Source organism: Chinchilla lanigera, unplaced genomic scaffold, assembly GCF_000276665.1.
Source record: "Chinchilla lanigera isolate Chin_1 unplaced genomic scaffold, ChiLan1.0 scaffold00025, whole genome shotgun sequence".
Classification (NCBI taxonomy): Eukaryota; Metazoa; Chordata; class Mammalia; order Rodentia; family Chinchillidae; genus Chinchilla; species Chinchilla lanigera.
Genome location: NW_004955426.1, coordinates 25,242,983 through 25,267,746, shown reverse-complemented (window position 1 = coordinate 25,267,746; position 24,764 = coordinate 25,242,983). Strand labels below are relative to the sequence as shown.

At 41.9% G+C, this 24,764-nt stretch overlaps 1 protein-coding gene across 4 annotated transcripts in view; it reads left to right on the top strand.

Annotated features, from left to right (window-relative positions):
* The window catches only part of Mroh2b (maestro heat-like repeat family member 2B), a 65,838-nt gene extending 44,011 nt beyond the window's left edge, over nt 1-21,827 (top strand). For 3 of the 4 annotated variants that reach the window (XM_005386246.2, XM_013514927.1, XM_005386245.2), the window contains 18 exons: nt 2,004-2,139; nt 2,231-2,326; nt 2,599-2,688; nt 3,057-3,177; nt 5,362-5,459; nt 7,842-7,994; nt 9,810-9,967; nt 10,465-10,591; nt 11,095-11,282; nt 12,338-12,478; nt 12,857-12,971; nt 13,549-13,695; nt 13,934-14,116; nt 18,323-18,478; nt 18,812-18,943; nt 19,681-19,783; nt 20,754-20,819; nt 21,680-21,827. In XM_005386246.2, the coding sequence (XP_005386303.1) occupies nt 2,004-2,139; nt 2,231-2,326; nt 2,599-2,688; nt 3,057-3,177; nt 5,362-5,459; nt 7,842-7,994; nt 9,810-9,967; nt 10,465-10,591; nt 11,095-11,282; nt 12,338-12,478; nt 12,857-12,971; nt 13,549-13,695; nt 13,934-14,116; nt 18,323-18,478; nt 18,812-18,943; nt 19,681-19,783; nt 20,754-20,819; nt 21,680-21,786 (2,317 nt within the window). In that variant the 3' untranslated portion in view covers nt 21,787-21,827. The remainder of the gene's footprint in view (nt 1-2,003; nt 2,140-2,230; nt 2,327-2,598; nt 2,689-3,056; nt 3,178-5,361; nt 5,460-7,841; nt 7,995-9,809; nt 9,968-10,464; nt 10,592-11,094; nt 11,283-12,337; nt 12,479-12,856; nt 12,972-13,548; nt 13,696-13,933; nt 14,117-18,322; nt 18,479-18,811; nt 18,944-19,680; nt 19,784-20,753; nt 20,820-21,679) is intronic. The other variant, XM_013514925.1, reaches the window with a different exon arrangement.
* Nucleotides 21,828-24,764: the final 2,937 nt, after the last annotated feature.

Sequence of the window (24,764 nt, the reverse complement as noted above, 5' to 3'; positions counted from 1 at the left end):
AAAAACATCATTTGTAATGAATATCTGATGATCTACTGTATAAAATGCTTCATGTTACTTCCCCAGTCTCCTACTGTTATATTTAATTGTTGCTTATTTTAAAACATATAAATAATAATTTGAAACACACTTTTGTACAAAACATATTTTCTGAACATCTAAGCATAATAGTTGACAATTTTTAATGGGTTACTGACTGGCATCTCTGTCATACCAGTCATTGACCTAGGATCTAAAACAATATTAATGGATAAAATATAGCTCTGCCCTGAAGAAGTATTTCCCTACTAAGAAAAATAAATTCAGCACATGCTCACATAATCTCTCTGAAGGCAACATGAGAAACGTACAGGTTACCAGGTTAACAAAGACAAGAGAAATCTCATATAAATAAATCATAAGGCTGAATTAGAAATGTACTAGGCTCTAGATCAATGTCACTGAATATACATGTAAGTTTTACATGTCATTGAAAGTGTTCTAGTAAAATGTCTTTAAATACTGAACAGAAATTAAATTAATTTTAATAATTTGTGTTATTGCACTTAATTCAATATATTCAACATAGTGTTACTTCAACATGTATTCAATATTTAAAATCTGCATTATCCTTCATTTTAAATCTTTGAAATCCAGCATGTTTCACACTGCCATTACATCTTTTGGTGTCTTTTTTATTTTTGAGACAAGTTCTCACGAGGTTACCCAGGCTGGCTTCAAACTTGCAGTCCTCCTGCCTTAGCCTCCCCGCTAGCTGCCATTACTGGTGTATGCTACCATGCCTAGCCTAACATCATATCATAATTCATACTGCCCACAACTCACGTTTTAGGTGAGCACATGTGGCTAGGGGCTACCGTTGCTTAGATCAGGTAGTTGTAGAACTTGAGGACTGATCTCTGGTGACAAAAAACAAATTAGTGGTTGTCTGAGGCCAAGGTGGAGGAAAAGATGAACAGCAAAAAGGCATAAAAGAGGACTTGCAGAATGATAGAAATTTTCTGTATTATTACCGTGGTGTTTCCATGGGTCTATACATCTGTGAAAATTCATTAAATTGTACAGTTTTAGTGGGTGCCACTTGCTGTACATATATTTTACCTCAGTAAATTGATTTTTTAAAAGGAGTCAGACAATAAGGAGGAGAACAATCTAGAGTTTTCCCAAATAGTACTGAATCTTATTACTCTCTGGAGGAACTTATTTTCATGATTTCCTAAATAGTATCATCTTTTTTATTTCTTTGTTAATTTGATAGCTGATACGTGCTTATCTATTATCTCAATTTACATGTATCTAATAACAAATGGAGTTTTAATATTTATTGAATATTTACACTTTCCCAAGTCAGGTCAACTTTTGTTCAGGCCGTCATTGTTTCTAATCAATAGTAAATGTGTAAAGGAGGGAAAGAAAAGAACGGAGGAAGGAAAAAAGATTCTTGTGTTGCTTAATCACTCAGGCATTCATACAAACTGACAGCAGTGAGTAAAAAACAAGTGGTCATAAGAAAGGGATAAAATTCACTGCCAAAGGCTTAGAAAATAGTTGAGGAAACCGCTCTCCTGTCTCTGTCACTCTCTGTCTCCCTCGGTCTCTCTCTGTCTCTCTCTCTCTCTCTCTCTGTCTCTCTCTCTCTCTCTCTCTCTCTCACACACACACACACACACACACACATACATACATACAGTGGAGAGAGAGAATGGATAATTGTATCACAGGTTGTATGATAAAGTGTTCATGCAAAATAGATGAGGATTTGTACCTCCCTGTAATAACTTAAGACTGGGGCATATTGATTGTGCTCACCAAAGTGTTCTGGTTCTATGTCCCCAGTCTGTCCATGCTCCTCTCATTCCCTCCCTGGACATCTCGACATTTCAGAAAATGAGATACATCTATCACATGTCCAGATTTGATAGACAGGTTTTGGCAACTCTGCAGGGTAGGCTGTGTTTGTAGTTGTAATATATATATATTCCTGCCCATGGTTCTCATTTCAGTAAACTGAAACCTCAGCTTCCACTCAATGAGCACCTCAACATCCTTGAAGAGAATATTCGAAGGCTGCTGCCCCTTCCTCCTCTAGAAAAGCTCATAAGCCAGGGTGAGACAGACAACGACAAGGAGCACATTGACGTACGTGGCAGTAAGGACCAGGGGGATGAGGGATGGTCTTGGGACTTCCCTCTCTCACGGCAGCCGCGCTCACACTCACATCCGATATCAGTTTCTGTACGAACGGTCCATGGATGCTCTGAGTAAACTTCTGAGGACCATGATGTGGGACGACACGAATGCAGAGAACTGTCAAGAGATGTTTAACGTGAGTAGGATCACTTGCGCTGACCCCCTCACGTCCTACTCTGTCCTCCCCGTGTGCTGTGAGAACTCCCACCTCATTCTTCACAAGGGGAGAGCCAGTGTGACACCCTCACCCCACCACAGAGGGCCAGTCTTCTTAAACACTCTTTGTGGGGATGTGGGCACCGTTTCAGAGGCGACAGAGTGACAGGGACCCTGAGAGAGAGAGGGAGAGAATGCCACTAAATGAATATGAAGAATACCAATGAAAGGCCATTTGTTCTCCATCAACAGCTTCTCCGAATGTGGCTTGTTTCACCAAAAGAGTGGGAAAGAGAAAGAGCATTCCAGATGACGGCAAAAATACTGACAAATGATATCGAGGCAAGTGATCCCGCAGAAACAGACTCCACAGGGACTTCTGAGGCAACTCCAGCCCCAAACTCCTCTCCTGCCTGAGGGATCTGGAGCCTCAGAGCGAAGGGCCTCCCAGAGTCCTCCTGAGTGGTTCCTCTAACTCCGGACTGCAGCAAGCACCCTAGAATTAAAACAGCTACTACTGTCTTAGCATTCTTGCTTGTTTGGTCACTTCTCAACTGCCAGTAAGAAGTCAGACACATTTCAGGGAAGTTTTTGATTCAATTTCATTTTAAGGGCCTGAGAAAAAATAGGGGACTTGAGATCTGGTGCAGGGAACAAGCGGGGACATTATGAAGCCACCTCGTCTTATGGAAGCCTCCTTTGTCCTACAGGCACCAAAAAACTTCAGGATCGGTCCACTTCTGGGGCTTCTGGCTCCTCACTCCTGCGACACCCTGCCCACCATCCGTCAGGCAGCTGCGAGTTCAACCATTGCTCTGTTTTGTATGAAAGGTGAGAGAAGGGTGGGAAATCCATAGATGCAAGGAAGTCATCTTCTCTGCCTCCAGTTTTTCTCCTTGCACACCTGTGTCTCTGTCATCTCCTGTCAGGATTCCTCGCCACTTCTGTAGTTCACTCTTTTCAGTCCTAATACCATAATTATAGACAGAATCTGCTTCTCTCTTAGACTGGAGTGAACTGAAGTTTTTCTCAGTAGCTCTGTTTCCCTGGTGTTTTTTTTTTTTTTTTTTTTTAAGTATAACACTGAAGCATTATAAACATCCATTACAATAGGTTAAATATTTTGAAAGTCCCTAATTTGAATTACTGAGCAATTGGGAATATTAGCAATGCTTCCTTATCACATTCTTTTCTTCAGGAGAAAACTGGACTATTGTAACAATTCTAGGTAACTTTCAAAGTTCCCGAAGTGAGAAATTTGTGGACGTTTCTCCAGTTTACTAATCAGGCCTCCTCGTGTTTTCCAAGTATACATGAAAAAATATCAGTACCAGAAAATATTAAGATATTTTAAAACAGGCTGAAACCTACAATCAGGGCCACCCGACCAGGTTAAGTCATGCAGTGTTTCATCAGTGACAGTCCTACATTGAACGGAGTCAGATGTAGCCTGGAGCACCCAGTCCTGGTTTAATGTCATCTCATATGCAAGTTCAACTCATCGTTCTTTTAGGAACTCAAAATATTTACTGAGTTCCTTTCCATGTGTCAAGAACTACTTTGACAGTGATCACAGAGATATTACAAGTCTAAGAGTCACATAAGAAATGTACATTAAAGCCAAAAGGTCAGATTCGGTTGAGGATGCCTGAGGTTAGTCATCAGTCCAAAGAAAACACTGTTCAATAACATTAGAGTACATAAGAAGTCCTTTGGGATATGGGAAGATGGTTCATTAAAGGTATATGCTTTGGGCCAGGGATATACCTCAGTGGTACAACCACCTGCCAGGCAAGTATAAGGCCCTAAGTTCAATTCCAGGTACCAAAAAAATAAGTAAATAAAGATACGTGCTTTGCCCAATCCAATTCTTAAAAAAAGGAAAAAGTGACAACTAAAGAACCACTCAAAAAGAGAAAACCTGTATGAGAAAGGGAAATGTAAGCAAAAAAGAAATTTGGATTCCATTATTGTTCTGCCTGTTCCTTCTGTAGGCTATTTTATTTTATGTGCATTTTTTGTGAAATACACAAAAGTCAAGTTCTCTTACATTCTTTGTTAACAAGAAATCTCATACAGCATTAACTGTTTCTTCAGTTAATCAATAAGCATTGTAGATGGACAGAGAAAAGTATTATTCAACACCTTCTAGGCACAAGTAACTAGCACAATACTACATTAAATACCCAGGATTACTTATGAATGTTAATCAGTTTTAAAATTAAAGATAAGAAAGTAAGAAAGATACCAGTTAGCTGGTCCACTGAAAATAATGTAGCTGGGCTTGGAGCCCACATATGTCTGACACCTAAATCCATGTTTGCTGTATTGAGCTAGGCTGCCTTCCACAGAATGGTCCACATGTTAGTTTCTACAACTGATATGCATTCAACAAGCAGAAAATTGTTACTGTTTAAGTCTGTGTTTAAAATTGAAATCATGCCAAAAAATTTTTATAATGTACATATATAGATATAGATGATATATAGATAGATATAGATAGATATAGATATCAACAATCACCTCGCTGATGTAAACTTCCTGTTACAATTTTAACATTTTAATTTCCCCCAAGGTGGTTCACTAAAAACTGAAACCTCAAAAGACATAGCAGTAGAGGAAATCATTACAGCTTGGGCATTTGTGTTAGACACACCAGGGTTCAAATTCTAATTCCCTTCTTTTTACTCCCTGTTTGACTTCGGGTAACTGGCTTCACAAATCTCTGCTCTAGGTTTTCCATTTGTAAAATAGGGAAAACAAGAGGAGGTTCTACTTGTGATGGTCTTTATGAGTGATAAATGAGACCATTGCATGCAGACTATTTAGCATGGTTCCCACGCTTGGGATCAGGCTGATTTAGCGCTTATGTGCAGTGTCTCATCAGGCAGCCATTGGTGTTGGTCAAAGAAATCCAAGAGCAGAATTAGTGTCACATCAAAATGCAGCCAGGCTCCTCTTCAGCTCTTTCTGGCTCTCTGAAGCCTCGTGTACTTCTCCCTGTGTTGACTGCAGGCGTTCATCTGGAAGTGGAAAGACTGCAGAATTTACAAGAGGGGCTAGGATGCAACGACATGCAGGTCCAGATCAAGATTTCCTCTAAAATAGCTAAGGTAACAAGGGTGGAAGACTGGCCAAGTGACATAAAGAGATTCGGGTTAATTTCCAAAGGGGTAAGCTAGAGACTCCCCATTCTGAATGAAGGTAATAGCTCAGACATCCAAGCTAAGTGAAAGACATTTTGCCCTGTCCTTTCACTTTAGGTGCATGTGCCTACTCCACACCTGCTCTACATCATGTCATACTGTTGGAAACTTAGTGAACAAAGTAGCTTTCTCAGGGTGTGCGATGCAGTGGGGTAGAGTGGAAGGAACAATATATATTGCAATCATATAAGTAATAAAACTTCCTTATTTTACTTTTTAACTTAAGTTATTCTACAAAATAACACAGCAAGCCCAAGTTATAATTAAATCAGAAAACTAACATGTCGGCTTAATAACAATAAATCCGCTTTACAGGCACACACATGCAGGCAGGTTCAAATGTGACCACTGGTAATCCCTTTTTAGTTGCAAAGTCATGAATCTGACACACTCAGGTTTCACCAGGACTGACTGCGTGTGGCAGATGCCACAGTGCTCATGCTCCCCTACAAAAGTTCCATTGTTACCTACATGGTCCTTGCTCTGGAGTGTGTAATCAAGCCATGAAAAACTGCTAAACATCACATAACAATAGGAAAAACAAGAGGACATTCTATTTCTGATGGTTAAAAGTTTGCAATCTTGTGGGCCCACATTACTAGCTGCCCAGGGCTGTACGCAGCCCACAAACTGTGGATTGGACATGCCCACTCTTGTTAGGGCAGACAAAGACAAAAATCCTTTCCTTCACTGAGACTACATGCTGAAAGGGGTCTTGAAACTTAATATAACATCAAGTAATGATAGTTGAGAAAAAGTCAAACAAGGGAATAAGGGGAAGATGATCCTATGGAGAAAGACTCTTTGAAAAAAAAAAATCATGCAACTCCCTGAGGGAAAAAAGTATTCCAGACAGAGACAAAATAGTAACTGCAAAGGCCCTGAGGTCAAGAAAGAGATAACGAAATGTAAGAGATAGGAGGGCCCAATTTAAGGGCTTTACAGATCTTATTAAGGTCATTAATTTTTACTCTGGTTGAAATCTGCTTGAGCAGAACCATCAGGACCAATACATGCAATATAAAAAGAGCCCCCTCACTTAAGGCAGGGTTACCCAGAGTACACATATGTATCACCATTTTCCACAGATGGTAGTAAAGTCAGTACTTTGTGACAGCATATAAGGCAAAGTGAAAAATCTTCAGGACAGGCTGCATCATCCTGGTTTGGAAAGATCTGCAGGAGCTAGTGGTGCTCCTGACAGGAGGTCAGGCTCACTTTCATGCAGAGCTGCTACAACTGCTGTGGGGAAACTAGACATAGCCTGAGAAAAGCAAAATGAATGAAGTGAGTTTGAACACCTGCAAGAATCCAGGCATTAGGTGAGTTAGCGTAGACCAAGGTGGCAGCAGCAGAGACAATGAGAAATTGGTGAGAACAGGGGAGAGAAGCCAACTGGGGGCCATAGCACAAAAGTGATGCTCTAGTCCTTTAATTGTGGAATTGTGATAACTGAATACACCTGGCATGCACAAGTGTTCACGGGAAAGAGCCCATTTCTCCTCAGTAAAATGCCATTGGACCACTCGATGCAAGAAGAAAGTCAGTATGAGCAGCTCTGTCTTCAGGTGCACGAGTCATCACCACCTCGCTTAGCTGAAACCCTAGTGTTCCTGGAACTCACTGAGGGCCGCCACCTTCTGCCTGCTCTCAGCACACACACAGACACGCACACTCACATACGCACGCTGCTGTCAGTCATTTCTATAGCTCTTTCACCTAGAGATCAAAATTGCAAGGCTTTATTGGATTGACCTCTCATTGACTGCTCTTAAGATTGAAGCATAAAGACCAAAACACAGAGCCCATAAAAAGCCATTCTCCGTATGGATCTGTCAGCCACCTGGAAATTCAATGTGGCACTCAGTGAGATAGACTTGCATGCATTACCAAAGTTTTGCTATTCTTTGACAGACCTAAGGCATATTTCTGTGATATATGAAATATATGTGACAGTATTTCACAACATACAAACTGCTATATAAATATTATGCATTATATTTCCCATCTGCAGTTTGCTATGACATTAGGTTTAGAGAGGAAATTGCCTCTGCAGGATAGAGATTCAATAATATGAAATGACAAAAAGACAACAAACACCAGGAAAAGATTAGAGGTAAGAGGTCAGGCCTCTGTCCTATTTCCCCCCGTTTGGAGGCCTCAGCTGTCTGCTGTTAGGAAAGCCCAGTGATTTTCAATATCATATCACGGTCAACAGTAGCAAGTTGTGGGTGTCTGGATATAAAGTGAACTATTTAGCAACATGGGTCTTTCTGGGTGCATTCTCAGATTGTCTGTAGATTCATCCCAGCTGAAGACATTCAGATGTTCTTGGAGGAAACTCTGGATGGCCTGGAAAGCCTCAACCCTATGTGCATGAAGGCCTGCAGCATATGGATGATTGCAGCCCTGAAGGAGCACGGAGCTTCTCTGGAACATCAGGTGAGCTGACAGCTGGTGGCTGAGTCGAACAGCATTAGCGCCCTTCTGAAATGCCAGGGCCACCGCTGTCCTGCGATGGGCCACGGGCAGGAGCACACTGAGCCGCAGAGGCCTCCAGGGAGTGCTGTGCACGCAGGCTCCTGCTGCGGGCTTTCTCCACTGCCTCTCTGCTCCTTGGCGTGAAAACTTTAGATGATGCCTCTCTCTGGCTGGAGGAAGTGGCTCTGAACAAGGCCATTTGGGTTATGCAAATCAGGGCTGTTAGATCTCCCAGGAGGAGCGTGGCCAAGTGGATGCATTTGAGACGGCCATCAAAGCCAAGAGAGCTTCTCTCCCCCTGCAGCTCTTCAGGCTTTTCTTTCTTGCCCTCAGGGTGTAAGGCTGCCTGTAGTTTGGGGGAAAGTCCTTGGTCCTTCCTCCCAACTAAATGTGAGCAGAGTGAACAATTAAAATTCAGAAAGCTTCGCTAAGAGCTCCAAATGGAGACACCTGTATCCTGTCTTCTGAGTCACACAGAATAGAAGCTATTCAAACATTAATAAGTAGAAAGGAAGCTTTGAATGAAGGTATTTCAAGTAGGAAAGAGAAAAAAGTGCTTGTTTCCATCTCTTCTAGCCAATCACTTTTGATTTAAAAATTCTCCAAAATATAACTTTTATGTAAAGGAATTAAAAGTTACCCCTGTGCTACCCAGGTATGGTGGCACATGACTTAATTTTAGCACTCTAGATCACAAGATCAACACCAGCCTGGGCAACAGAGAACTCAGTAACTTAGCAAGACCCTATCTCAAAATACAAAATAAAAAGGGCTGGGAATGTAGCTCAGGCCAAAGCCCTGAGATGAACCCCTGATGTCACAAAAAGAAAATAAAAGAGGGAGGGAGCAAGGAAGGGAGGAAGAAAAGAAGCAAGGAAGGGAGGGAAGGAAAAGAAAATACTTCTGTGCTAATTACTTTCCAATACATTGTTTTAAAACCATTTATTGAGCACATCCTATGTGATAGACACTGGCTAGGCATGGCAGAGTCAAGGCTGATAAACATGGAATGCCCATGTATTTGTGTGTTTAGGAAAAGTTTGTTTTACACAGAAGATAAGGTTTGTGTTTTGGAAAGTGTATAACGACATATATCCACCGCTATATCATGCAGAATAGTTTCAGTACCCTAAAAATCCTCTATTTTCTGCCACTTTTTTTTTTTTAATTTTAAATCTTTACTGGTGTTTTTCTGACAAGGATACCCTCCTCTTCCATTTCCACTTTGCCCTTTGAAATTGTTACACACACTTTAAGACCCAGGCCCAATGCTCCTCCCAATGAGTGCAGTCACCACCTTCTGACTGCCCGGAGTGCATTCCTGTGTCATGTGTGGTTGATCATTTTTGGAAATAAATTTCTTATCAGCTCCAAAGCATACCTAGGTATCTATATTCCCAAATTAACAATCAAGATATCCAGAGGACGCTTTTTGTAGAAAACACCAGTTCTAACAGGCAGCCTTTGCTGAGTCACTGCTCTTTTTGCAAAAGGGCTCCCTCTCTTCTGTGTTCAGTGCCTTCTCACAGTACCTAGCACAGCACCTGTGCCATGCACTCGTGCACTGGACTTTCGCGTAACTGAACTAAGAATACACATGCAATTCTTCAACAGTCTTCATGAGTGAGAAATAAGCCGTGTGCAGAATCAGTTATTGTCTCTAATTATATTTATAACCCATCAAGCTCCCACCCACACTGTGCTGATGGTACCTTCTCTGGGCTGCTCATGTAGAAAGGAAATGAAAGCTTAATATTTTGTTTGGCTTCTTTTTAGTTACTGGAGATCCTGAGCACAATTTACCATCACATGCCAGTTCTCAGACAAAAGGAGGAAAGTTTTCAGTTTATGCTAGAAGCTGTCTCGCAGATAGCCAGCTTCCACATGAATGCAGTGGTTGTCAGCCTTCTACAGAAGCCTCTGCCCTTTGACAGGTAGACTCTACCTTGACTGGTCTCTTCCTCAGGAAAAGCCACTCCACAAAAATTATTGTGGAAAGAACTATTGTTTAGAAAATAAAGAATGAAAACATCTCCCCTGCGCAGTTTAAAAATTGGTATTTCACTCACAAGCGATGTTTGCAAAGTATCTTTATTGAATAATAATTAGGTGGGTTGTGGTTTGTTTTTTTTAAAAAAAGGTTCACCATAGGAATAAGTGCATTTTAGAAAGTAAATATTCCTTCCCTGCCTAGTTGATAAAATGCATCTATTTGAGAGTTTTTCATCTTGATGGCCATTAACAAACCTCAGTAAACCTAAGACCAGGGTGCTGAACTGTTAAATAAACCATCATTATCTCCTGGCATGGCAACCCGTCCATCTGCCCTAGAAATGATCAGGCATCCTGTGGGCTTAGAGTGAGTCAGATGGAAAGCTCACAGTCCGGGGACTTGTGCCTTATATATCAACTTCCTGCCTTGCCTCTCCAGGGACACAAAAACCCTGTGGAAGGCGCTGGCAGAAAACCCAGCCTCCAGTGGCAAACTCATTCGAGCTTTGACAGACAAACTGCACACCAGGTTAGAAGACGACATCGCCGGGACAGATGCAATTTCAGTGAGTTGGACATTTTATCACTTGCCTGGAACTGTGCCTTATGCCATAATCTACTCCCCCATGGAATACGGAGCTGTAGCATTCATCACATTTCTCCTTTCACATCCTAACTTTACTCCTGCTTGTAAATTTGTCTGTGGATGATCATTTTTGGAAGCGAACTTCTCACCAGCCCTAAAACTATGAGCCTATATTTCCAAATAAGCCTTTGAGATCGCCAAAGCAACATTTTGTGTTGAAAAACTGCAATGCTGAAAAACATTCCATCTTCCATAACAGGTGCCACCTGGAAGCTGTGGTGCCAACACAGCAGTCCTGAGAGCAAAACACAGCCCGCATCAAGTTTACAGACAAACAGCCCTCCCTTTTGTGTGTTTCACCCTGAGTATTATCAATGTGGAAAATAATCACTGGAGATGAAAACAGACTGGAAAACGTGGCCCAGGGAAAAGATGACCTTCAGGAGAGGAGACCGTCTGACCAGAGCTCCTTTGTCCCCTCAGGTGTCCTGTGCTATGTATGAAGTGGTCTCAGGAGGCATCCCAATCACTACGTTGTATCCAGAGCTGTTCACTCTCCTCCTGAAGCTGGTCAGCTGCACACTGGGCCAGAAGATGCCCACTTCTGCCTTCAGCAGCAGGCGGCGCGTGATGCAACAGGGGGAACGGCAGCAGGACCCAGACCCCTGCAGGTAAATGGCCCAGCAAGGGGCGGCTTCCAGTGTGCTCCTTATCCCAAGCTCCCGAGAGGGGCTGTGCAAGCCAGTGTCAAATACTTCAGAAGAAGCAAGGGTTCCATGATGCTGTGACACCAAGGCTTGTAGTTCTTTTTTTACCAAATGTAGCTGGCCAGATCGAGAACATAAGGAATAAGAGGCTGTGCTTCCTTGCCTGGAGGGCCCACTCTTTCTCTTGTCTCTTTTTGTTAAGATTACTCTAGAAAAGCTCAAATTCTGTGATATTTAAGTTTACTAAGGCAAGAAGAAAAATGGAAAAAATTACCATATGTCATCAAATCTAAGAGTTCAGCAGTTGAGAGAAGCATTATTTTCTGTACCATTCAGAAAAAAAGATTCCCAAATAATCCATAATCAGCTTTCTTATACTTTTAAATTTTCATTTTATGCTTCTCAAAAAGCTCTTTGAGGATTGCTAGGTTTAGATATTCATCCTATATCGTGTTGATTTGTTTCCTTTACCTTTGCCTAACTTTTCATTCCAATGTCATGGTACAACCTTCTAAAAGACTTTTAGATAGCATTTAGACCCCACACATGTAGCTCCAACAACACATGTAACTACTAAAATGACAAAAGGGTAAAGAGCTATACCTAAATCCAAGCACACACATGTGAATGCAGAGATGACAACTATATCACAATTATTGTCTGTCCAACAGCAATTGCACTTCAAATCTACTTTGAAAATGCATCTTGATTTTAAAGGTACTATTTGAGCATGAGGGAAATATCATATTTTTAAATTTCATTCTTAGGGACTTTTTTCTCATTGGGGGGTTGATAAGATTCTATGACATTATTTATTATTTACCAGCTAATGTCATTTGAATATCCCCTTTGACCCAAGATGAAAAAGCATGAGAACAGGGCTGCCTGGTTTTCTGTCCCACACATCCATTAACCCAATTTTAAGAGTACATTCTAGGGAGCAGGAGCAGAGAACTTGGGAAATCACAAGTCTCTGTGTGGTGTTTACTTACGTCTGAGATACCTACCCTTTCCCTTAGGCTCTCAACTGTAACTCTGAAATGCTTGCAAGCCCAAGCCATGCGAGAAGGCCTTGCAAAAGAATCTGAGGAGGGGGAAAATTTATGGACTCTGCTTAGCAATCCTGATACCCATCATACAGGAGTATGCGCTCTGGCCAGGTAATGTGAATATATTGTAGGACTGGGTAGATACCAAGGAGAAAATCAAAAGTAAAGAATGAAAATGTAATACAATCAAATTTGCTAAGAGTAATTGACTGACCTAGGATTTGTAGTCAAGGAGACTATCAGGAAAGAAAGAGGAAAGGTGCCTCAGAAGGGTCCTGGGATCAAACCAAGCTCACCCTTCCCCACAAAAAGAAGCAATTCAAGTGGAAGCTTTAGGCAGGCTACTTTTATTTGGATACTTGATATTTGGATACTTGGTGGTCTTTAATCACATGTTCCTTTTTAGATAAAGTATTGCCTGAGGAATAAATACATTATTTCCTTCCAGTGTTTAGAGAAAAGAACTTTGATAAACTTTGCATTTCCTAGGAGCATGGCAGTCTGGCAACATGCCATCATACTGGACATCATGGAGCATCTCCTCCCCTCTCTCACTTCCTCTTCAGAGAACTACCGCATAACAGGCACAGCTTTCTTCTCTGAGGCAAGCAAGAGCAGCCATCGGTGCATGCTCACTGGGTCCCCTGGGGTATTCTATGGGTCTCGAGCTTAGTGAGAGCTGAATGTGGAAGAGAGACCTTCAAAGGGAGCTTGAGGGAACAACTCCTGCCAGAGATAGCTAGCAGGGACTGGAAGAGAAAAAGGAAACTTCCCCAAACCACCACTGGACATTTGTCTGCAGAAACAAACTTCTCAAGGCAAAAAAGGGAGAAAAACAAATTTGGGAGGGACAAAACAAAAAGTGATCAAAATAATACCCTTCCAATTCTAGAGTAAAGGCTGGCTCAGCCAGTCCAGAGGAGGAGCACATCAGTAACTGCTGTTGTCCAGACACTGTTGTTCCACTGAGACTAGAAGCATGCTCTGGTCTAGGTATTACTGTTCTCATCACCACATAACCTTGACTGCAGGCTGCTCATATCCAGAGTCCAGACCCATGGGCTTCTTCCTGGGCTCCACAGCAATGAGACCCTCTGTGTGATTGTACTTATGATCCATTTGGCACCCTCCTGAAGGGAGGTCACTTCCTTAACTAAATTGGAGAGGTGTTTTCATTTCAGCTCATGAAGGAGCCAATTCTTTGGAAGCATGGGAACCTTCGAGACGTCCTGATTCTGATGGACCAGAGTGCCTGGGATTCCAATGCCACACTCAGGCAAATGGCTATCCGAGGGCTTGGGAACACAGCATCTGGGGCCCCTCACAAGGCAAGTGGCTGCCACAGGGACATAGCTTCTTGAAGTAGAGTTTTCAAATAATTTACTAATCCACACTTACTATTTGCAAAGAAATCGAAAGCCCCAGTACATTTGCTCAAGTGCTGGCTCTTGGGTTGAAGTATACATAACACTAACAAAATTTCAATTTCCTTGTGTGGATACTTCTACCACATTCCAGACATACAGAAATCAACCTTTGGGATTAAGAGACCTTATTTTGAAATAGGTGAAGAAGCATAAGCAGATAATTTTGGAATCCGTCATCAGAGGCCTGTATCATTTGGCTCGCACTGACGTCGTCTGTGAAAGCCTGAAGGCTCTCAAAAAGATCCTGGAGCTTCTCACAGACAGAGATGTGAGCTTCTACTTCAAGGAGATAGTGCTCCAAACAAGAACCTTCTTTGAAGATGTAAGTGAGTCTGTTTAGGAATCTTCCTTCCTCAGAAGAAGTAAATGAACAGAAAAAGCTTCAGGAAGTGCTTGTATAAGGCGGTGTGAATGTCCTACCAGTATTCCTTGGCCAGCTCAGAGGTCTCCTGCAAAGGATTCCATTCAGGCTGGCGACTTCCTGTGTCTTTCTGCCTGAGGGTGCTTTTGCCCTGGATATCATTATTGACCTAAGCAGAGTGGGCTGGAATTGGTGAGGGAAGAAAACCCTGGGAAGAACCCTTAAATAGTGAGAACCAAGAATCTGGATACATTTCCCACTTTCTCCACACCTCAGAAGGATCGAGTACCACATGCCTGTAAGGTCAGCACACTCATTACTGTTCCCTTTCTTAGCTCTTGTCCCTATATCATGCCTGTTCCACAAACTTGCTTCCTGAACTTACCTCCAGGTGCATAGTACTTGCCCTGAAATCCTCATCTCCGGGTTTGTTTTAGGGAATACAAAAATTAGGACAATATTCACTATGGAATTAGGGCTTGAATAAAGATGACATTACCTTCCAGTACTGTCCTTTCCACTTCCCCAATTCAAAGACTCATTTCATACAGAAATCAGGAGAGTATAGCCCAGGAACCCAATCAAGTCCAGAGACTGTTTCTGTGATTAAAGTTTTATTAGAACATGGGCGCCCTCATTGATTATATATTGTCTATATCAGCTTTCACTGTCCACCAGCTGAATTGATTAGCTGGTAGAGAGCCTAAAATAGTCAACCTTCCTGTCACTGGACACAACACATGACACCAACAACTTAAAGAAGGAGAGGTTTCTTTTGGTCTCCAGGTTCAGCGTATGGTCAGCTGGTTTCAAGTAAGAAATACCACGGCACAAGGGCACGGCAGAGAGAGCTACTAAGTGTGCAACAGCTGGACAGTAGAGCAAGGGAAGACTTCCAAGTGGAAGGGCGAGGAGCCAGCTTAGACCCCAAGGCCACACCTCCATGACGCACCCAGCCACACTTAGACTTCTGCTCTGCCAAGCCCCGGGGTAGATCCCAAAGCCAATCAAGTTGACAGCCCACCCTAACTGCAGCGGAGACCATCTAACCAACAACGTGTAAATTATTTACTGTTGGGCCTTCTACTGAAAGAGTCTGTCAGTATATGATGTAGTACATAGCCCTAAGTTTTCAAAAGATCAGTTGGCAATCCTAGGACAGGAGAGTCATTTCCTTTATACCTTCCAGGAATCTACATTCTAGTATTTATTTTTGTTTTGTTCACCACCATCAATGTAAGACTTCACTTCACAACTTGCACTTGTTATTTTGTGATCTATACTTCTTTCTTCATCTTCTGTTGTCAAAGGAAATGGAGAACTGCTGGTTGACTCTCCTAGTGCTTCCTACATAAACATTAAGGTTTTATTAAATTATTTTTTACCTTCTAGTCTCCATGACTGAAAAGTCTTCATTTCCTTCATTATTCACCATAAGCTAACTTCTTCTACTCAATACATATAAGACAGTGTCTGAGCTCAATCTCTAAATGAATCCTGAACATTGTTGAATAGAATCTAAAGAAAAAAATTACCTATCATCAAGTCCAGCCTTTCCCCATTTATTCACTCTGTTTTTTAAAAATCTCTTTTTGACTCTTGGAAATTTACTAACCATAGAATCTATAGATTTTAATCAGCAATATATGTCTACAGTCAATAGTGCTCAAGTTTTATGTTTTGTGGTTTCCCTAGTTTGTGTACTAGCCTAAGTGTAGCCTTTGAAAACAACTTTCTGCTTTATTCCCACTTTCTCTAGTTTACTAACATTGTCTTCAAATCTCAAATTATTCTCAAAAGTTTTTGCCAGGCTCCCACTCAATTTAGTATCTTTTGTAAAAATAACAAGGACATTGTATTTTTATTATATAGATAGTTTACAGCAATCTTTAACAAAGAACTGAAATCACTCCTAACTGCCCCATGTTTTAGATCTCTTGGGTGGTTGCTGAACTAATACTAAGAATTATCTAGAATTGAGCCTTCAGTCTACACAATAGTTTTTTGGGCAAGGTGATGTTTCTCAGTGCTTTGACAAAGGAAAGAAAATTAAATATTTGGTGATTATTAGGTTAGAACTTTCTTATTGGTACTAGGCATAGAGTCCATCACACTTGCATAAAAATAAACTTTGGAAAATTTAGGTCTTGGTAATGACATGCTACTTAGCGTCAATTGAAGTTGTCTTTCTGCAAGTATATTTAACCCTATGATACTTTGTCCCTATATTTCCCTAAAGATTAAACACAAAAATGTCATCTCCACATTTTTACTGTCCCTTTTTCTCTCTCTCTCCCTTTCTCCCCCCACCTCTCTCTCCTTCTCTATCTCTTCCCTTTCATATATAAATTCTTAGAATTCTCAAAATATACTATGCTTTACTTGCCTTAATGAAATAGTAGAAATGTAAACATGGTTGTCACGTACATACCAGACCCCTTGCCATGTTCCACGCTATCTGAACAAGTCACTACTCCATGACCCATTTTATCAATTGAAAAATGAAGACATTGGACCTGATATATATTTCTTAATATCTCTGTTAACCCTCTAAAATATTATTGCCACTTTTTTTTTCTGCTTTTTCATTATTCTTCCTTTTTTTTGTTTTTTGGGGGGTTTTTTTGCATTTTTTTATTTTAAAGAGAATAAAAAAACAGTAACAAAATAACAACAACATAGACAGAAACAATAAAAAGCATACAGGGTTTCAAAACAAAATAATCTTTCTTTTCACTGATGCGGGAAAGTTTCAAAGTTTTTCTTTTCTTGTTTTAAGTAAATGTGTCTTTACCTTTTGGGTATTTTGCTTTTGGTTTTCTTTAAAAAATAAAAAAGAGAGAGATCTTTTACAAATGCAGTGTATACCTTGACCTTAACCCTAATATATTTAAAGAATCACTTCTGTTTTCATGTCTGTTATTCAGAATATTTACCATTCATTCATTTAGCTATTCTGACCTTTTCCTAATAAGTAATCTTCTTTTGCTGGAATATATCAGTTTCCTTGTTTTACGTTAAAAAGAATAAAAAAACAATAAAAATGATACAAAATTTCAAAACAAGATGATAGGAAATTAACAGTGGTAGTTATATTGCATATTGTTATCTTCAAAGTAGTTGTTCAGACTACCAGATATAGACATGCAAAATTGACCAAACAATTAGGCATTAACTGTTCCTTTCAATAAACCAACAGAAATTAGTAGTACAATTATTTTAACTATCTTGTGTATATATATATTTTTTTCTGTCCCTCTTTCTTTCTTTTCTCCTTTCCTCCATCTCAGTTGTTCTTTCCTTCTGAGCACTTTCTTTCCTTTTCACAATATCTATTGTACCTTTCAGATTTTATTTACTCTTTCAGTTTCTTGCACTAGGGAGATTTCTTCCTTATCTAAATAGTAGTCTACTACTCAGAACATGTTTCTTTTTATACCTCTGTGTTCATATGCATATATTAGATTAATCTTCTAAGCCTGAAAACAAAACTTCCAGAAAACTCAGCTAACTTCATTTTTTTGCTTTGCTGGACTTTAAACCATATCAGCAAAGTACACACATTAGACAGCAGGAGTCTTTCTTCCTATTCTTATCTTTTGTTTCTTGAAGTCATCACCTAGCATCCGGGACAAAAAGCAGGAAAATTCCATAACTTCACATACTCAAGAGAAGAGCCAGGCACTTTTTTGTTTAACCTGAGACTCAAAGGTCCCAATTTCTGCCCTCCCTGCAAAAAGTATTTAACATCTCAGAAGAGTTCAGTATCCTAGGCAATTTAGATTCAAGATCCCATAACTCTAGGCTAATGATGCAACTAGGTTAATTTGTTCAAAGTTGACACAAATCTTCTCTAGCATCCTGGTGCCAATGCTGAGCAGCCCTGCAGCGATACCTTCTCACTAGTTACTCAAAGACAGAAATCAAACCTGTGGCTCGATAGCATCACTGAAAACCCAGGCTCATGGTTTTTTTTTTTGTTTGGTTTTAATTTATGAGATTTGAGAACAAAACTTCCAGAAGGAAGATATATATGTATTTATTTTAATTCATAGAGAACATTGCCCATGCTTCTGACTTTCATTAATAAAGTGGGGCAGGGCAGGGCAGGTTCCCTGGTGGTACTGTCAGGGAACAGCATATGAAAAGATGCTCTTGTTGCCACAGGAGCAAGATGACGTGAGACTGACGGCCATCATCTTATTTGAGAATCTGGCATCCCTAACAGGAAGACAGTGGAAGGCATTTTTTGCAGAAGAGATTAAAAAGAGCATGATTTCCTTCCTCCTCCACCTCTGGGATCCCAACCCCAAGATTGGAGCTGTAAGTGGCCTCCACAGACACCTGCACCTTCTGTTCTTCCCAGGGTTAAAAGGTACCAATAAGCCTGATCTAGTTGAAATGGAAGCCAGATCTGAACTCACTCCTCAGACCTGAGCCTGAAAACTGTTTCCCCAGTTCTGGGTTCTTTCTTGTCATCTCTTCCCAAGTTTGCTGGTCCATCCTTGAAACTGGAAAAAAAATCACTGGAAGTGATTGTAATGCTCTGTGAATCACTGACTTTTACTACTAGTTCCCCAGTACTACTCAGCATTTCTTCCCTTCTGGAATGAGATCCCTGCCTTATAGATTGTGACCCACAAAACTGTTTCCTAGGCTTGTCGTGATGTCTTGATCACCTGCTTCCCTTTCGTGGGCCTTCAGGAACTGTATGGGATACTAGACCATCTCCTTGATCAAGACCTACCAAGAGCAAGAGATTTCTATAGGCAATTTTGTGTGAAACTGGTGAGTGCGCAGCAGATGCTACTTGAAAAAGGCAGAACAGGAGTGCAAACCAATCATGCAACATAACAAAGAATCTCTGGCCAGAGCTGAGCCTGTCTTGCAAGGATCACAATGATTCTGCCCGCACTGCCCTCTTCTCTTTTCTGCTAGCAATGGGATCTGCTCTCCTAGGCTCCAGAAACTTACATCTGTTGATTAGTTCTTACTCCCTAGTGCCATCCTGAATAAACTGAAATTGAAATTGCTGTAAGATAACTTTCAATTAATTAATTAATTAATTAATGGCTGCATGAATGTTCACTGGCCTTTAGAGTTACCATTTGAGGACTTATAAGATGATGAAAACAAAGGATAAGTGTATTACGCAGCTTTCCCATTACTGGGACAGTGTACCAGATACCCACAATTTAAGAGAAAGATTGGATTTGGCTCAGTTTCAGGGGGTTCAGTGGGTGGTATTTAGCTCTGAAGCAGAAACGCCACGGCAGGAGGCCATGGCAGAGCAAAAGTGCTCAGCTGAAAGCAGCCAGGAAGGACAGCAGGGGACAGTGCCAGAGAGGGAGAAGCGAGAAAATAGATGTAGCACCTAAGGTCACATCTCCGTGCCACCCAGGGACACCCAGACGTGTACTTCATTAATTCCCTTGGTGCTTCTTAAACCAATCAAGTTGACACAATTAGTTCAACCTCCACAGTCACTTTCCAGTTGCCCTCTTTGTAATATTCATCTCTTGTAGGCAAAGAAAAATCAGGAAATTCTGTGGATCCTCCATACACACTCATTCACCTTTTTCACAAGCAGCTGGGAGGTGGTCAGGAGCACAGCTGTCAAACTCACAGGTGAGCTCGCATCCGCATTCCCTGTTCAGAGATGTCTGTGCTTTCCTATCTAGTGTTTGTTTTGAAAAATCTACCCAAGGCTGAACACTGGTATGATTGGTATGACCCTCAGTTCCCAACCCCTCCCCTGAAAAAAACCAGTAAGAGAATGTGTTTTCTTTCAAAGACAAAAGCTTATAACCTCTTGACCTTTCGCTTCCCTTACCAACATTCACTGTCCTCCCATCCGAGGGTCCCCCCACTGAACTTTCCATGCTCTTCTTGGTTCCCAGTCATTGCTTTTCCATTTCCCCCAAGTCTTGGCTCCAAGCCTGCTGCCTTTTCATGCTGTCCTCAACTCCTCCCTTAATTGAAACCGTACTCAGCATTCCAGCCTCGTTTCAAGCTGAGAGGGTGAGCAGCAACATGATACAAGTAGAATGCATGTTGATGTGAGGACCAGCAGATCTTGGTTCTGCGATGTGATTCTGGACAGTTAACTTGTCTGTGTTACCTCTCTGTCAAATTGCTAATGTGGAGAAAAAAGTCAAATGAATCTCTGAAGACTTTCCATTATGAAATTCTGTTAGATCCTGTGGACTGTTCCAATCAACCCAGCCTAGAGTTAATAAGCCACTCTCTCAGACATCTTTAAAACCAGATTAAAACCTATGGATTCCTTACTGGATTGTACATATGATTGCCACAACTACACTATAAATTTGTTTAATGGAAGGATATACTGACACAAGTTTAAAGCCTAAAATGCCTACCCCCGCAGGAAGTCCATTGTGTGAGTTTTCCCATATACACTTGGGATGAATGACCATTTCCAGCCACAGGGCTCAAAACCCAGTAAAGATTCTCCTAACACCTCCCTAGGAAAGGGATGCGAGGGAGTTACAGAATCCGCTTATTCCCTCACCAGACTGTCTAGTTTCTGATCAGGTAAAGAGTCTTACATGATCCACTTTTTCTCCATTGAATTTAGATGCCATAGTCCTCAATTTGACCAGCCAATATATGGAGTTATTAGACAGAGAACAGCTGACCACGCGTGAGTGCCAACCTAGCTTCCACCCAGCCTACTATTATATTTTAGGGGAAGAAAAGCTGTTATAGCTTCAAATTCCATATGAGCCCAGGAACCGAAAATCTTTTATAAAATGTAGTTATTAGTGCTTATTAATTTTATAAAATATTGGAGTTTGATGGAGTTTCATACATGCACAGAACATATTTTAATCAGATCCATCCCTAGAAAATCTCAGTAAACAATCATTGTCTCTGATGACCTCTAGACTTTAAAATTTCTACACAATTTAAAGCAAGCTCCAGCTACAAAACTTTGTGTCATTCCCAATGGACTATGGTTTTCTAATTGTGTAAACCTACTGATCACAGCTCAGGATCTCCTCCTTTCCCCCTCCCCCTCGCCGCTCCCCACTCCCCCCTGCCCCATGCCCCTTGCCTCCTCTCTCTCTTTCTCCCTCTCTCACTCTCTCTCTCTCTCTCTGTAAATCGAGCCCAGGGCCTCACTCACACTAAGGCCAGACTTTTACCGCTGAACTATACTCCTAGCCACTCTTCCCTTTTTTCAGTGTTGAGAGAGTTTCTCGACTCGTAGCTTCAAATTCTCTCTGTGAGAGTAAATTTTGAGGGGCTGGGGATTTAGCTCAGTGGCGCAGCGCGTGCCTGGCAAGCACGAGGTTGTGAGTTTGATTCCCGGTATTGGAAAAAAAAAAAGAGAGAGAAAGAGAGAGTAAATTTTGAGCATTAGGACCTGAGTCCCACATGGGTTTGACTCTCAGTGATAGCTTTACAGTGCCTCGTAAATCAGGCACTTGGTCAGGATGTTCTTGCTGCTGGGGTTTGGCTCTCTTCGTTCACTTATCCTAGCTATTCTTTCCATTTCAGGGCTCCAAGCACTTCGGCTCGACCCCTGCATCAGTGTCCAAAGGGCAGCCGAAGCTGCCTTGCAGACCCTCCTGAGAAGGTGCAAAGAGACAAGTATCCCTCTGTAAGCCATCAAGAAATAAACCGCTAGGCTTTTTCTAAAACTGACTCCTACCATCATAGTATTAACTCATAAATTTGTGAAAAGATGGTGGCCCAGATGGGAATCTTGGGTAGGAATGTCTTCATTCTCTACAGTCTCCTTAGTGGCTTCCACTGGTAAAAAAAAAAAACCTCATAAATTCATTTCAAAACAAGCCTGTGATGAGAGTGGTGATGGTCACATGGCTTTGCCCAGGTAAGTCCTCTATTTCAGGATGCTTAAGACCCAGCACACACCAAAAAGTGACAGAGCTTGACACAGTTACCTGCAGTAAAAAGAGGGCTACTGTTATTTCCACATGTAACCCCGTCCTCTCATATCTGTCAGCTCTGAATTACTACACACACTCTTTCTAAAATACAGTCTTATAATAAACCCTAGCCTATCTATTTTCTCCTGGGCTGTAATTTATGCATTACAACTATGCCGGGTGCTTCTCTGCAAAAGGCCCTTTCTGAAATTCTACCAAGCTTTATTGTTTCCTTTCCATGCTTAACCTCACGCAATACTGCGTGTCCATGAGTGTGTAGATAGGACATGTATGCTAGCATTCTTCATAGCTGGGTAGTAGTTCTTTATCCTTTCCATGATGCCTAAGTAAACAGTGGCATACATGAAATTAGGTACATAAAGAGAAGTTTCCAACACAGAAGTTGGTACTCATTCAACACCAGCATCACAACCATTTTTAGAAACATTGCTAATACATCCCTGTCAAATATCCCTGAAAATTCCTATTGCTTTCAATCTAATCTCCTCACTCCCATGCTCCTCAGGGGAAGCATCTTTTGTTGCTACAGAATCCAGAAGCCAAAAGTGACCTTTAGTTCAAAACTTCTGGACCAAGAGTTCTATTATTTATTTACCTAATAAATATTCACAGACTACCTATAATTTTATAGAGCATTGTTATAGCCACTGGGGCTACAAGAATGAGAAAAAATAGATCTGTGCCCTCACGGAGTTGATATTCTATGAAATCTGTATAGGTATTCCACTGGGCAGAGCCAGCTACCATGGTGCTCCCCAGTGGTTCCTGCTTCTTGGTATTGATGCCCTCAGCAAATAGCACTGACCTGTGCAATTCAGAACAATGGATTATGACTTCTAAGAGAAGGTCACAAATGATATTGTGTGCTCTTAAATCACTCACTGTGGAGGAAGCCAGCTAACATACAAGAAGACACTCAGCAACCTTGAGTCTACGACACAGAAAGTTCCATGTGGCAAAGAGTAGGTGCCTCCTGTGAAGAACCTGCTTTAACCTATGAGGCAGGAAAGTGAGCCATCTTCAGAACAGATTTATGAGCATAAAAGCTTCATGTGACTCTCTAACTGGAACCTAGCCTTGTAAGATGAAATATAGGATGCTCAGCTAAATTTGATTTTCAATTAAACACCAAACAATTTTTTCAGTAACCCCATACCCCAATTACATATTGTGCTAAAAATTATTTACCTTTTATTTAAAATTTAAATTTACCTAAGAATCTTATCCTTATATGCACTATATCTGGCAACTATCTTGCAGTCTAATAAGAGTTCTAAGCCAGAACCATTAAATTCCCAAATTCCTGAACCACAGAACTGTGTGATAATAAATCCTTGATATTTTAAGTTGCTATGTTTTGAGGCAATTTTCTAAGCATCAGTAGGTAACTATTACACAGTCACCAAAAGTTTATGCAAATTTCTGTGCATAATTTCATAGATGCATTTTCTGGATAATAGTTTTCATTAAATTCTTAATGGAGTCAGAAGTTATTTCCAAGCATAACATACATGAAACAGCAAGAAAAATGAGGTAGCCGGCCCTCGCTGGCCTGCACGTGGCCCTGCCGCGCAGGCACCCGGAAATGCAGGCAGTGGGCACTGGGGAAGTGGCGTGGAGATGAACTCCGGCCCTTGGGCTGGCCACTGCCATGAGGTCAAGAACCGCCATGCCACAGAGAAGCACCGACACAAGAGGCCCACCCGGAGTTGTGCGTGAACCGTCCCGGCCTGGAGAAACCTCTGGGAAAACATGCCACACAGCAGGTCACTCTTGGCCCTGCCCTTGAGAGCCAGAAAGGTCCAGAGTCAGCGGAGGAGCAGCTGGTGAACAAGGACTCAGAGAACACGAGAGTACCGATGCCCTACAACTCAGAGAGCGAGCTGACTGGGGACGTGGGAGCCATTCGGGAGCTGGAAACCAGGAGGACCTTGCACAGTACCTTGGGAGACCCCTCCGGAGGCCATTCTTCCTCTAACTGTACAGGCTGTGATGAAGGAGCGAGTGGATCTCCGGAGAGGTCTGCACCGAGACTTCATGGATTATATGGGTGCCCAGTATTCAGATTCTGTAGAACCGCCTTCATGGAGAAGGTATGTGTCTAGGTTACCTGCCTGGGACACTTAGCATCTGATGGTGCTGAGACTGAGCAGCGGGCCGAGGACTTCATCCACTTGTTCCTGCTGCCTGTGTTGACGCTTGGGGAGAGGACACTAAGTGGTTGCGGGGTCCCATTGCGCTGGGAGGCTGGAGAGAACACCCCTCTGCTTTCTTAGACAAGAGGCATTGATAAAGCGTGCTTCCCTGGATCCCAGTTCAGTAGAGGGACAAACTATTCTTGAGGATGGGGTTGTTGCTCAGCCAGCCTCAGACAGTGGAAGGGGGCTGCTTAGGATGGCTTTTGCCCCGGATGGCTCGCTTGAGATGCTGGTGGGAGTTGCCTCCTCAGTGTTTTGTGGCCGTGGTGAAGGGGAGGCAAGGGGAGAGGGCAGAGAGACCGAGAGGGGACGGCTGCCTTTGATGCAACACTGGGAGAGGCGGACCCTGGGTCTGGTTCTCTGGGCCCCAGGGGGTGGGGGAGTGAGGGGTTCCTCCACTCCATTGTCTGCTGCCTGTGTCGGCCAAACCACCTCAGGAGGGACTGCCCTGGGAGGCCCCCTGGGCCGTGCCCT